Consider the following 14,752-nt stretch of genomic DNA (forward strand, 5'->3'; position numbering starts at 1 on the left):
ACTTGGCCTCCCCAGCCGTTGAATCACACAGATTCACCACTTCCTGGCTTAAGAAATTTCTCCTCATCTCCGTTCTAAAGGTGATTTTTATTCTGAGACTGTGCCCTCTGGTCCTCGACTCTTCCAATACTGGAAACATCCTCTCCACGTCCACTCTGTCTAAGCTCTCCACAGATGCTGTCTGACCTGCTGAGTTACTCCAGCACATTCTATTCCAAGCTGTCCCTCTATGCTCCTCAATCACCCCTCAGCCTCCTGCACTCTATTGGATAAAGTCCTAGGCTGCCCAACCTCTCCCTGTAGCTCAGTTCCTCGAGTACTGGCCACATCCCCTTTCCAGCTTAATAACATCCTTCCCATCACAGGATGACCAAAACTGGACTCCAAATCCGGCCTCACCAACCACTCATACAACCTGTTTTTGTAGAATCCTGCTTTATAGTATTAAATTAATATTTTTAAAATTAGTTAATATTAAAACGAGGAGCGCAGAGTGAAAAGTGAGCAGTTATACCAAGGGGACAACATGTGTAGGAGGGAATTGCAGATGCTGGTTTACACCGAAGATAGACACAAAATGCTCAAGTAACTGAGCGGGTCAAGCAGCATCTCTGGAGAAACGGAATAGGTGACGTTTCAGGTTGAGAGCCTTCTTCAGATTGCAGTCTGACTGACTACAAGACCTACACCAAACCCAAACCAATTAGGAGCAGACGAGGGCATTCGATCCAATTTGTGATCCCAGCTACAAAGACAGATGTATACAGCAATTCGTTCTTACTCCGCACAATTAAAGCATGGAATAATCTCCACCCAACTATAGTTAGCCAAACAGATGCAACTACATTTAAAGTAGCTCTTTCTTCCCAATAACCCTTTCTGGCTTAAGCCCTCCCTTCACCACCTCCAGTTTAAATTCCATTTGGAATATTTTGGAGGCCCAAGAAACCAAGAACCAATAATATTCCTTTTTTGCAGGGAGGCTGCTGAGTTACTCCAGCATTTTGTCTCTATACCATGGGTGCCTGAGATTATGGGGAGAAGGCTGGAGAATGGGGTTAGGAGGGAGAGATAGATCAGCCATGATTGAATGGCAGAGTAGGCCGAATGGCCTAATTCTGCTCCTATAACTGAGAGATAATTATAAAACCAGCTGCTTTTAAATGTTGTTTGCTATGATGAGAGAGCAGGGTATCTGGAGAGGAGAGAGGTACCCCAGTGATCTTAGCATCCTCTCCTTCCCGTGAAGTTTAAATTGTGAGGCAGCACAGTCTCCCCAGGGCAAGACTGGCAGCCAGGCTCCTTTGCACCAACGCGCTGATATCCTGCTCAACAAGCTGCAGCTTGCTCCAATTAGTTGTTTATTTCCAGACAGTGCATCAGGCAGCAATCAAACATCCCAGAACATGTTTTAATGACAGGAGTTGCACAGAGTTGAAGCAGGACAAGTGGTAAAGATTCTCAGCAGACACATCAGAGTATCACGAGGCGTAAAGAAACGGACAATCTTAGGGTTACATTTTTCCGAAAAGGATTATCTCCAAAGATTAATTCTCCTCCCACATATATCATAACTGGTAGAGTTGCTGTCTCACAGCGCCAGAATATCAGCGACCCGACCTCAGGAGCGGTCCGCGCAGAGTTGGCCCACTTCTCTCCCAGTGATCGTATGGGTTTCCTCCGGGTGCTCCGGATTCCTCCCACATCCCAAAGACGCACGGGTTTGTAGGTTAATCGGCCTCTGTAAATTTTCCTTAGTGTGCAGAGAGTAGATAAGAAAATGGGACAACGTGGAACAAGTGTGAAGGGGTGACCAATGGGCTTGGTGGGCCAAAGGGCCCCTTTTCCACGCTGTGTCTCTAAACTAAAGATGCGATTGTCGAAGTACATCAGGAGTCCTCCAATATGGTGGTCATGGCCATCATTGGTCCTTCACACCAAGCCAATATAAAAATACTCCTGATCATTAATCATACTTGGCTGTGGGATCTGACTGGGCACGCAGGTTACATCCAAAACTAAATTAAAACAAAACCGTCATCTCTAAAATTATAAATGGAATCCCAAAGTGCTTTATTTTGCCTATTTCCTTTGCTCCATAGATGCTGCCTCGCCCGCTGAGTTTCTCCAGCATTTTTGTCTACCTTCAAGGAACTGCAGATGCTGGTTTACAAAGAAAAAACACAAAGTGCTGGAGTAACTCAGCGGATGAGGCATCTCTGGAGAACATGGATAGGTGACGTTTCGGATCGGGAACCTTCTTCAGACTGTTTGTGGGGGGAGGGGTGGGGGTGGGGGAGGGTAGCTGGAAGGGAGAAGGGGGCAGGGCAAAGCCTAAAGCCTACCAAGTGATAGGTGGAATACAGGTGAGTTGGGGGTTATTTGGCAGATGGGTGGACAAAAGCCAGAGACGGGAGCACGACAAGAGGCTGTGAGATTTTTTCCTGCGTTCCTGTGATACGTCGTCTTCAAAGATTTCCATCAATTTACCCCTTCAAATACAAAGGTTTTGAAATGTTTGCTGTGCATGGAGGCTCCTGCCTCACTATTTTGAGGATTAAGGATTTTCATTCTTGATCGGAAACAGAGCGCCAATCAAATAAGACCATCATGAGTCTCAGCTGCAATGCTTCCTCAGCCCATCAACCTACTAATGGTAGATGAGAATGAGCACTGTAGTAGAAAGGCTCAGAGACTGAGCTCAGTATGAATCGAGAGCAGAGTACATAGAACAAAACATCACAACACTGAAACAGCCCCTTTGCCCCACAGTGCTTGTGCCAAACATGATGCCAAATTGAACCAATCTCATTTGCCTGCATATAATCCAAATCCCTCTATCCCCTGCACTTCCATGTGCCTATCTAAAAGCCTCTCAAACATCACTATTGTATCTGTTTCCACCACTACTCCTGGCAATGCATTCCAGGCCCCCACCACGCTCTGTGTAAAAAAACCTACCCCGCACATCTCCATTCAACTTTCCCCCTCTCACCTTATAGCTTTGCCCTCTAGTGTTGGACATTTCCACCCCGGGAAAAAGGTTCTGACTGGCTACCCTATTTATGCCTCATAATTTTATATACTTCTATCAAGTCTCCCCTCAACTTCTGATGTTCCAGGCAAACGTCTTCTGGAGTGAGGAGCTTGAGGACCATCAAATAATTATATCCTTTTCATAAAACGTGTAATGCTCAAAACATACGATGAGTGTTTGATAGCCGTGGGCCTGCACTCGCTGGAGTTTAGAAGAATGAGGGGGGACCTCATTGAAACATACAGAATAGTGAAGGGCTTGGTTAGAGTTGATGTGGAGAGGATGTTTCCACAAGTGGGAGAGTCTATAACTAGAGGTCGCAGCCTCAGAATTAAAGGACATTCTTTTAGGAAGGAGATAAGGAGGAATTTCTATAGTCAGAGGGCGATGAATCTGTGGAATTCTTTGCCACAGAAGGCTGTGGAGGTCGTCAGTGGATATATTTAAGGCAGAGATAGATAGGATTCTTGATTAGTACGGGTGTCAGAGGTTATGGGGAGAAGGCAGGAGAATGGAATTACGAGAGATAGATCAGCCATGATTGAATCGCGGAGTAGACAATGGGCTAAATGGCCTAATTCTGCTCCTATCACTTATTACCTTGTAAACAGGCTAGGTAAAGGAAAAGAGCAAAGGGAGTGATGGGGTAATTGTGGATGGGAAGGCGATAAGGTTTCGGAAGAGAGGGGCAAAATGGTGCAAAGAGTTGAGGGAAGAAAGGGAAGTGGGTGGAAATTATTCAAGTGTAAAATATAAATGACTATATTTATCTTAAGGCTGTAATTTAGTTCAATCAAGGGTTTCACATTACCAAAAGCTTTGGGTAATACTTATGAGCAACAGTGGCTTTTGAACACATTCTCACCAAATGCTCGCTAAGTAAAGAGACTGTAGTTGAACTATGGTTTAGTAATTTAATAGCAGAGATTTAAAAATAGGAAAATCCACAGATGTTGTAACAAAAGATCGCTGACTGAGGGGAGGGTCAACTGACAGCCACAGGAGAGAATGGAACGCAATAAATAAATCTGGGGTTTTGCACTACTGATTGATATAAGGAGGTAGAATTTCCAACTTACATACAAGGAAGCTCCAAAAAAAAGAGGCTTATAACTACATTTGCCAGATCAAATCTGATTGATTAGAACGGGTGTCAAGGGTTATGGGCAGAAGGCTGGAGAATGGGGTTGAGAGGAAAAAATAGATCCTCCATGATTGAATGGCAGAGTAGACCCGATGGGCCAAATGGCCTAATTCTGCTCCTATGAATTATGAACTTATCAAGGCCCACACCTTTTGAGAGATGGCTTCATGCATACACTTGCCATCTCAAATGAATCGAAAGGTGATTGAGGTTAGGGTGTTTGAGATAGAGATTGAGTGGGGGAAGTGAAAACAGGCAGTCATCAGGGTTCAGTTTGCTAGAGTGACTCAGGGTGTCGGGACAGCATCTCTGGAGGGGCTCATGCTGTCGACCTCCACGTGGTGAGCCCTGACAACTGGCCTCAGTCAGGCGAACGACAACAAACAGAGACAGCAGAAGTGCTGCAGCTTGGCGCCAACCCGGAGCATGTGCCTTTTTTAGGGCGGGCACCAACACGGATGTCGAACCAGATAGCATCACCCTGCTGCAGACCTCCGCTGACTCAAACACAAGTAGAAGCATCTCTGGAGAAAATGGGTAGCTGACATTTTAGGTTGGGACCCTTCTGGATTTCTAAATCACCATAGACAAGCTTTACCTCGTCTCTCACGGTTGCCGACTTGAGAACCTTCTCCAGGCTTTGTTTGTGGTTTTTCACACAAGATGTGAAACCCTTTTTGCTCTCGGTTGGTTTTTTGTTGACGTCTCCAGTTTCCTGAAAAACAACATCAAATAAAATCAGCTGCCTTTACTGCCCGTTGTAAGTGAAGGCTTGAAGCAGCGCCCACGGCACGCGAGTTGAACATTGTTACGCGTATTACATGTACTACGGATGAAAGGCACGGGAAAATTATGCCTACCTAAGGTCGATAATTAAAATAATAACCATTTAATAATAAATACTGAATTTAGTAAATGAGTTGGAAATCTTTACTATTTATATTTAATAATTACCTTTTTAGAATTCTAGTCAGGGTAGGCACAGGTACATGGAGCGGAAAGGTTTAGAGCGATATGAGCCCAATGCAGGCAGGTGGGACTAGTGTAGATGGAGAATCTTGGTTGGCAAGTGGGCCAAAGGGCCTGTTTCCATGCTGTACGACACCATGACCCTGAGTTTAAATATTTAAAGTTTTGATCCTGTCCATGTTTAGTTGGAATAATATAGGTACTTGAACTACCCCCAGATATGGTGTGTATAGTTTAACATGATCGCAATTGCCGGCTAATTAATGGGATTTGTTTTTCCTGTACCTACACAAACAAGTATTCTCCAGGGACACAATTCACCTTCTAACTCTGAATCCACACTTTGTGGCTTGAGGTAACAATCTCTAAAGGCCTCATTAATCTGGCACAACACATCTGGGACAAAACTGCACGTCAAAAGAGAATTAATTCTGTGCTGAGTAGAAGGTTGACCCTGAACGCGACAAGTTTTGAAAGCTTTACAACATCAGCACAACGAATGAAAACTATTTTAAATTGCACTGGTAATATAATCATGCCTATGTAAGAACATATATTACACCAGATATTACTCACGTGGTCACAGGGAGACCATGCAGACTCCAGACAGACCAATGTCAGGATCGAACCCGGGTCTCTGGCGTCGTGAGGCAGCACCTCTACCCGCTGCGCCACCCGTATATTTGGGTTTCCTTTTCTGTGCAGGGTATGGCACCAAATCCCAAACATGCCGGCACCAAGACAGGGTTCAAGCTCAAATACTATCATTTCCTTGCAAAATCTGCACCTCTGATCCCTCAAAGCCAACAGGATCAATCTGAGGAGCTCTTACCTTCTTGTCTGTGTTGCGTGCATTCAACAAGGCTTCCACACGCCTCATCTTTTCCAGCTCAATCTCCCGCGCAATCAGCTGCTTGGCCTGGTAGGTCATCGGTCGCCGTGCAGGAAGGTCAGGGAATCGACAAACATCTTCCACGTTACTGAGAAACAAAGTTAGATCAGTTTAGTTTCGTGCTATGCTTTCCCAGTTTTGCATCCTACACACCAAGGATAATTTACAAAGGCCAATTAACCTACAAATCTGCATTTCTTTGGAATACAGGAGGAATTCAGAGCACCTGGGGAAAACCCATGCAGTCACAGGGAGAACTTACAAACCCAGTACAGACAGCACCTGTAGTCAGGATTGAACCCGGGTCTCTGGCGCTGTAAGGCAGCTATGTCACTGTGCCACTCTAATCAGGCTAATAACATAATCAATAAACTTGATGTACCATGATAGTTATTCATCTTGCCAGGGTACATTTTTATGCATCCATGTCTGTGCTGAACATGATTGCAAATTAAGCGAATCCCTACTGCCCGCACATAATGCATATCGCTCCATTAAACGCCTCCGGAACGCCACCATTATATCTACATCCACCACCATTCCTGTCAGCACGTTCCAGGTGCCAGCCACAGCTTAGGTAAAAGATCTTGCCCTAATTATCTCTTTTAAACTCTTCCAAGTCAGGATTGTATGCAACTGGGAGCAAACATGCAGATATCGCTGTTACCATGCTCTTGCTGCCATTTTGGCCTTCTTGGTTGCAGAGGTCACAGTTTGGGACGTAGTGTTCGAGGAGCGTGGGCGAGCTACTCCAGTGTATTTTACAGAGGGTATACACTACAACCATTGTGCACCACTGGTGGAGATAATGAATGTCCAGGTTTGATTAGATGCTGATCGTGTGAAACTGATGGATAACCTTCTTCATGGTGTGGGCAATCACTCAGCTCACCACTGGAATACGGCTCTTTGGTCCATTTTAAGACCAAAGACTGTGCTGAAATCCAGAACCAAGTGGTCATGGTGAAATCCAAGACAAGACTGCAGGTTCCCGGAATTTTGAGCAAAAAAAAAAACAAACTGCTGGAGGAACTTAGCGGGTCAAGCAGCATCTGAAGAGGGAACGGACAAGCAATGTTTTGTGTCACCATCCTTCTTCAATCTGATGGGTAGGGTGGGAAAGCTGGGAGAGAAAGGTGGGGGGGGGGGGGAGGGCAGTAATAGATGGATACAGGTGGGGGGGGAGGTGGTCAATTGGCAGATGGATAAAAATAGTGAAAAAGGCAAGAAGTGGAAAAGGAGAGAAAATGGTCTTAGATCGGGAGGAGTGAAATGTAAATCCAGGATCTGCATGGGGGGGGGGGGGGGGGGGGGGGGGGGGGGGGGGGGGGGGGAACAAAAGGGGAAGCCGGCATACTTTGTAACTTTGTCAATGCTGTAGGTGACTGCTATTTGTATACATTGTGTGTGCAAGCAAAGAATCTCACTATGCCTAGTCACACATGACAATAAAGTATTCCTATTCCTTCCTGCTTCAACCAACACCCCCAACAGCGTACTCCGGGCACTCACCACACTCCGTGTAAAAAAGAAAACTTGCTCCCCACAACTCTTTTTAATCTTTGCCCTTCTCGCCCTAAAGCTATCCCCTGTAGTAATTGATTTTTCCATCCTGGGAAAAAACTATCTAAGACTGCAGATGGGGTAGGACTTCAAATCCAGTGGGTATTTTGTCAGAAGTAACAGGGTTACATGAATGCTGTTTTCTGAGCCTGTACAACAATGAGTGGAAGAATCACAGGCAAAGTTCTTCAAGATTTTGTGATGGTTGCAAGCTCTTCATGAGAACCTGGTGGATTTGTGGGGAGACATGGCATCTTTCAGATTGTTTATAACGGCAGTTTTGCATGAATTGCCAGAAGCACCCTCCATTTTGTGCTTTTACATCAGAGCATTATATTGAAGATGTAACTCATTTATTTTGGCCATAATTTAACACCTCCACAGCACCACACAGGCCTGTGCCATATCTAATACTGATCCAAATTGCTCAGACACGAGTCAGCTCTTATTAATTCTTTTACATTCTGTTGGGAAATTAAATAAAAATGAATAAAAAGTTTTATAAATATCAACTTTATAGATATTGGGAATATTAAACATTATTTTTTGAAAGATAATAGAATCTACTACACAAAGAGCTTTTTCACTCAGAGGGTGGTAGGTATATGGAACGAGCTGTCAATGGTGGCAGTTGAGGCAGGCATAGTTTTAGGGCGAGAGGGGTAAAGTTCAAAGGGCAGCATGGTGGCACAGCAGTAGAGTTGATGCAACGGCGCCAGACTATGGTTCCCTCCTGACTATGGACGGTGTCTGTACTTTCTCCCTGTGACCACGCGGGATTCCTCCGGGTGCTCCGGTTTCCTCCCACACCCCAAGGACATACAGGTTTGCAGGTAAATTTGGGGTTAATAAAAACCTAAATTGTCCATAGTGTGTATGAAAGTTTTTAGGACGACAGATAGCACAATGGGCTAAGAGTTCGGCTGGCGACCGGAAGGTAGCCGGTTCAAATCCCGCTTGGAGTGCATACTGTCGTTGTGTCCTTGGGCAAGACACTTCACCCACCTTTGCCTGTAATGGAATGTTACGGCGGCAGGCGCGGGCACACCGCGACGCCCTGTGTCTCCCTTTCAAGGGAGATGCTAAAAATGCATTTCGTTGTCTCTGTACTGTACACTGACAATGACAATAATTTGAATCATTTCATTTCATTTCATTAGTGCATGAGGATCGCTGGTCAGCACAGACTCAGCAGGCCAAAGAGGCTGTTTCCGTGCTGCATCTCTAAACTAAATCAAATGCATGGTAATTTTAATTTTAAAACAGAAGAAAAAGAATTGTCGTGGCAGAATTTTGAAAAGAAACTTGACAAGTTAGATGACTAAAGGATAACTATCAGTCATGGAGTCTTACTGCGTGGAAACAGGCCCTTCAGCCTAACTTGCCCACACCGGCCATCTACACTAGTCTCACCTACCTGCGTTTGGCCCATATCCCTCTAAACCTGTCCTATCCGCGTACCTGTCTAATGTTTCTAAAAATGTTACGATAGCCCTTGCCTTAATTACATCCTCTGGCAGCTCGTTCCATACACTCACAACCCTTTGTGTGAAAAGTTACCCCTCAGATTCCTATTAAATCTTCCTCCCCTCACTTTAAACCTGTAGTGATTACAGTTGTGAGTGTCCTAGAGACCGAAAATAGAGGAGATCAGACCCTTCAGAGGTTACAAGGCTAGAGGAAATTACAAAAGCATGGAAGGCAAACACATGCAGGGATGTGAAAAAGGGTGAGAATTTTAAACCAAGATGCTGCTCGACTCAGAGTCTGTGCAGGTCAGGAATTGCAGGAATGACGTTTAATATTAATTTGACCCTTCTGCTGGATGAAACAAGCAATATTGAGGTCACATACAAACCCATTCAGTCACTGGTGCACAGTAATTCTCTAAACCAAAAAAACAGGGTGGATGATTGGATGGTTTTAGGCAGATTATAAAATGTCAATGATAAATATGGGAATCAGTTTAATGCTCTGTAAGGGATGACTAAATAAGACATTACATATTCACAAACATCAGTGTACTAAATTGACATTTGCTGGATTAGAAAGTAGTGGAAGGAATAAAATCCAGCCTCAGAGGTGACGTGAAGGGCATCCTATTTTTTCCGCAGATTTCTGTGCATCAGGGAGGTAGAAAATGAATGCAAAATTACAATTGTTAATGACTGCTTTTGCGTTAATTAATTGTGACCTTGCTTTATAATTGGGCCTTGGGCTCGCAATAAGGGGAGTAAATCGGTTCAGATAGATTCAATCATAACATAATAGATGGGAATATAGAAGGTGAATGCACAGACTTTTACCCAGCGTAGGAGAGTCAAAAATAAGAGGGCATATGTTTAAAGTGAGAGAGGTAAGAATTAAGGGCACAAATTATAACGTAGGGACCTTTATACCAAACATTCAACAGAAAGCACAATATTGATTAGTTTCTTTAGTATGGTACCAGATTTCCTTCCTCTGCCCTGGAATTTCTAAGCTTTTTCACAAGTACGTTTGAGCCCAGATATTGATCATGGGAAATTTTGCCCACATACAGGACATTTTAGTTTAGTTAATTGTCAAGTGTACAGAGGTACGGTGAAAAGCTTTTATGTCACGTGCTATCTGGACAGTAGAAAGACTATACATGATTATAATCAAGCCGTCCACAGTGTACAGATACAGGATAAAGGGAATAACGTTTAGTGAGGATAGTTAGAGTAGGAGGTGCTGCTGTTGGAATAGAGGTTTAAAAGATTGGAATGAATGATTTCAGATCCACTTCTGGGACAAACACAGAGAGTTGCCTTTGTTCACAAATGTCTATTGTTTGCAAACTGGGAAACACTGCTGATTCCACAAGGACTCTGAAGCAGCAGTCAGCACTGTTTGCTTTAGCCAGAGTAGCTAACAACAAAAGGCAAAAGAAAACTCTGTTAGTATTGATTTATTATTGTCACGTGTACCGAGATACAGCGAAAAGCATTTGTTTGTGGGATATCTAATCAATTCAGGTAATACTGTACATGAAAATAATCTAGCCTTGCACAAGTACAACAGGTAGAGCAAAGAGAAAAGTAGAAGATTGCAGAATATAATTTCTCAGCATTATGATGTTGCAGTTCCCGATCATATGTCCAATGTCCACAATGAGATAGGCTGGAAAAGCAGATGGTATCCTAGATCTCAGTTTCCTAGACTATGAAAGAACCATTCGGAAGTCTGATAACAGAGGGGAAGAAGCTGTTCCTGAGTCTGGTGGCAACTAGCATGACACAAATAACGAACTTGCATTTTATACAGCAACAAATTGACCATGGGACTTTCCAAGTTGTGCCCTTTAAGAACCTTCATTCAAGAACCAATTTTGGTGCAATTAATAGTGGTAAGAAAAGGTAGACAGAAATATCAGGATGGCTTCCTGTTAATTGGGGTCTTTAACAACTTCAAGAGGCAGAGGCTTCATCTGAAAGGCAGATGCTCAGAGTGCAACAGTCCTATCTTGTCTGCACTAGGGCATCAGTTTAAAGCATAAGCTTTGAGCCAATTGTTAGCTGAAATCTAAGGGCTTTAGACTGTGTAGATACTTTAGACTAGAGATACAGCATGGGAATAGTCCTTCAGCCCACTGTGTCCGTGCCAACCAGCGATCCCCGTATATTAGCTCTACACGAGGGGCATTTCACAATTTTTAACAAAGCAAATTATCCTACAAACTTATACGTCTTTGGAGTGTGGGGGGAAACCGGAGCACCTGGAAAATCCCAAGCGGTCACAGGGAGAACGAGCAAACTCCAGACAGACAGCACCTGTAGTCAGGCTTCTGACAAGAACTTCCACAACTTAATCAAGAAGGTTATTAAATACATCACATTATTCCACGAATGGTAGAAGTTTCAGAATCCCAACAGAAAATGCTGATTTTCTTTGAAGAACATTTTAAGTTTAAATCATTACAAATTAATTTATGACAATTTTTTAAAGGATTTCAGCAAACTTGCAGATAAGGACATAAACCACAAGAGGTAAGTTTTCTGAGGACCATCTTTTGATCCGCAGATGGTCTATGTATACAAATTCAGTTTTTACATTTTATCCCCTCTTTTCACCCTGCTTGATTCAACTCAGGTATACACTGTGAGACAGCTACCAAAAGAAGAAAATCACAATACCAATGCAAGAAAAAGTGGATGCCTTAACATAATAGATGGCAGCTTCAAACAATGCAAGATTGAAATGAAAACTCTAAGCTGCCACTAATTTTTTAAAACACAATTCCATCAGTGCATGCTACTGACTCCTTCTCTCAGCTGCTATCAATGGTTCTTTATTGTCATTTGTACCGAGGTACAGTGAAACATTTTTTTTGTGCATACAATTCAGCAAAGTTTTACCATACATCAGCACAATCTTAGAATAAGTACAAAGAATACAGAAATAGTCCAGAGACAACATACAAGAGTCGCCGGGTTTTGGTGCTATTTTCTACGTCCAAGTTGCTCTAAGAGCAGGAAGGAACTGCAGATGCTGATTTAAATCGAAGATAAACACAAAATGCTGGAGTAACTCACCAGGACAGGCAGCATCTCTGGCAGGAAGGAATGGGTGACGGTTAGGGTCTTCAGTCTGCAGGGTCTCAACTTGAAACGTCACCCATTCCTTCTCTCCAGAGATGCTGCCCGTCCTGCTGAGTTACTCTAGCAATTTGTGTCCAACTTTGTTTTAAGAGCACATGGCCATACAGGTCCTGGCGGCGTTGCAGGGTTGGCCTGGCTAGGTGAAGTTGTAGGTGAACTCCACCGCTCTGTGCTACTGCAGGCTGCTTCCAGTCCACGCACTCGGTCTCTTGGAGTGGCACCCGATCCAGTGATTTAGTTCCATCTTCTGTTGAAATCGAACTTGTGAACGGTGCAAACTTCTATTGTCAATAATTTCCAAATACTAGTTAGCTGGAGGAGATTACCACTCCTGTCTCTCCTCTCCTCAAGGAGAAGGTTGAACAGGTTGGAATCAGCAATATCAAATCAGCACCGCATATGTCAGCATCCGAGGCTTCGTTGCGCCAATGAAGTAGTCACCGTGACCCCAATGGTCCCTCTTACCATCCACTCCCCTTGCTTCCCTGGGACTTTTCAACTGCTAATTTGAGTTGAGGTGACCAGCGTGTCCATAATCGAGATCCTGCGAGAGATTTCTCAGTGCATTCTCCACCATCGACCGATGCTCCATGGCTGGCAGGTAGATGAAGGTGTAAGTAAGCCAGAGTAAGAAGAGAGCCACGGCCAGGGGCAGACCCCAGTTGGTGATCAGGATCGTCTCGTCACACCGCGCCTGGAATGTAAGCTGGTGAATGGGAACTGACAAGTGGTCAGTCTGAGACTGTGCTGCTGAGGAACACATTCCCCCTCACTCCGGCTAACTCACTCTGTGCAGAACCTGTCAGCGAGCTGACCCCCAAAGACAGGACAGAGGAGAGTTGAGGGCGAGCTGCCCGCGGAACTGATTAAACAGGTGTTTATTTTTGTCTTCCAGATGCCATGCGGCTCGTTATCCTCTTCCGTCGGCTGTGAGTCGATCAAGAATAGCTCACCCCACGCCAGGTTGAGAACACGGCCAGAAGGGAGGATTTTCTCTTCAGTTCTTGGAGAATCGGAGATTTGTGAATGTAAAAGGAAACGAGTGCAGAAATGCAACATCACTAAGCCATAAGCTGGAGGGAGGGATTTTCTGATATTAGCAGATAAATTTGACCTTTGGAGTAAACGACTTCCAGAACGGCACGTAATGAAATCACATGAATGCTACTGTAAAAACCTACATTACAGAAATTAAAAAAACTAGAAATCCGGCCAGCCTGGTGTTGATTTTCTTGTGTCAAGGGATTCAATGGGGTGAATAGCTCATGGGCTCAACGTCATATAGTGTGTTCTTTGCATCTTTCCCTCTGAGGGTAGCATTTGCACCTCTGATTTACAGGCTTGTGGGGCCCCATTCCAGTTAAGGGACGTTAACACGACATTCAGGCTGACTTGTTGATGCAGTATTATCTGTGCAAGGGCTGCATTGTGACACTAGAGCTGCTGCCTCGGAGGCCAGCATTCAATTCTGAGTACGGGTGCCCTCTGTGTGGAGTTTGCATGTTCCCCCTGTGAACAAGTGGGTTTCTTCCAGGTGCTCTGGCTTCCTACCACATTCCAAAGACGTGCAGGTTTGTAGGTTAATTGACTTTTGTAAATTGTTCCCTACTGTGTAGAACACGAGTTAATGTAGAACTAGTACGGGTGATAGATAGTTGCAGCGGACTCAGTGGGCCGAAGGGCCTGTTTTCACGCTGTATCTCAAAACTAAAATTAAGGAAGCAACATTGTTTGGCTGACATATTAAACTGTGGGTAGACACAAAATGCTGGAGTAACTCAGCGGGCCAGGCAGCATCTCTGGAGAGAAGGAATGGGTGACGTTTCCGGTCGAGACCCTTCGTCACACTGATATTAAACTGTGGCTCCAACTACTTTATCTGGCAGCACAAAAGATCCCCGGATAATATCATGAGGAAAAGCATTGGAGTCTTGTACAATACATATCCAACTAACAGACTAAAAATGATTATCGGTGGCTGCCGAGTTCCTCCAGCATTTTGTTGTTTGCTCAAGATTTCAGCATCTGTAATTTCTTTTGTCTCCATGAAATAATTGGGCCAAATGAGCCTCTTCAATGCTGTATATTTTAGTTTAGTGTTACGAATACTGAGGTACAGTGTAAAGCTTTGGTTGCGTGCTAACCAATCAGAGGAAAGACAATACATGATAACAATCGAGCATTCCACCGTGAACAAATGTAGGATAAAGGGAATAACGTTTAGTGCAAGATAAAGCTCAGTAAAGACTGATTAAAGATAGTCCGGAGATCTCCACTGAGGTAGATAGTAGCTCAGGACTGCTCACTAGTTGTTGATAGGAAGGTTCAATGCTTGGTCGCAGCTGGTAAGAAACTGTCCCTGAATCTGGAAGTGTGCGATTTCACCTCTTTCCTGATGGGAAGGGGGAGCAGAGGGAGTGATCGGAGTGTGACTTGTCCTTGATTATGCTGGTGGCCTTGCCGAGGCAGCATGAGGTGTCAATAGATGCAGTGTTTTGTAGTGATTTAATTAAAGTAGTGAGAGA

The 14,752-nt window shown here is 44.1% G+C and overlaps 1 protein-coding gene across 1 annotated transcript in view; it reads right to left on the reverse strand.

Annotated features, from left to right (window-relative positions):
- The window catches only part of chtf18 (CTF18, chromosome transmission fidelity factor 18 homolog (S. cerevisiae)), a 61,666-nt gene that overhangs the window by 5,541 nt on the left and 41,373 nt on the right, over window positions 1-14,752 (reverse strand). Inside the window, exons 19-20 of the mRNA XM_055651083.1 lie at window positions 5,983-6,130; window positions 4,780-4,896 (exon numbers count right to left, since the gene is read on the reverse strand). Of these exons, the coding sequence (XP_055507058.1) occupies window positions 4,780-4,896; window positions 5,983-6,130 (265 nt within the window). The remainder of the gene's footprint in view (window positions 1-4,779; window positions 4,897-5,982; window positions 6,131-14,752) is intronic.

The sequence above is a fragment of the Leucoraja erinacea genome, chromosome 20 (assembly GCF_028641065.1).
Source record: "Leucoraja erinacea ecotype New England chromosome 20, Leri_hhj_1, whole genome shotgun sequence".
Lineage (NCBI taxonomy): Eukaryota > Metazoa > Chordata > Chondrichthyes > Rajiformes > Rajidae > Leucoraja > Leucoraja erinaceus.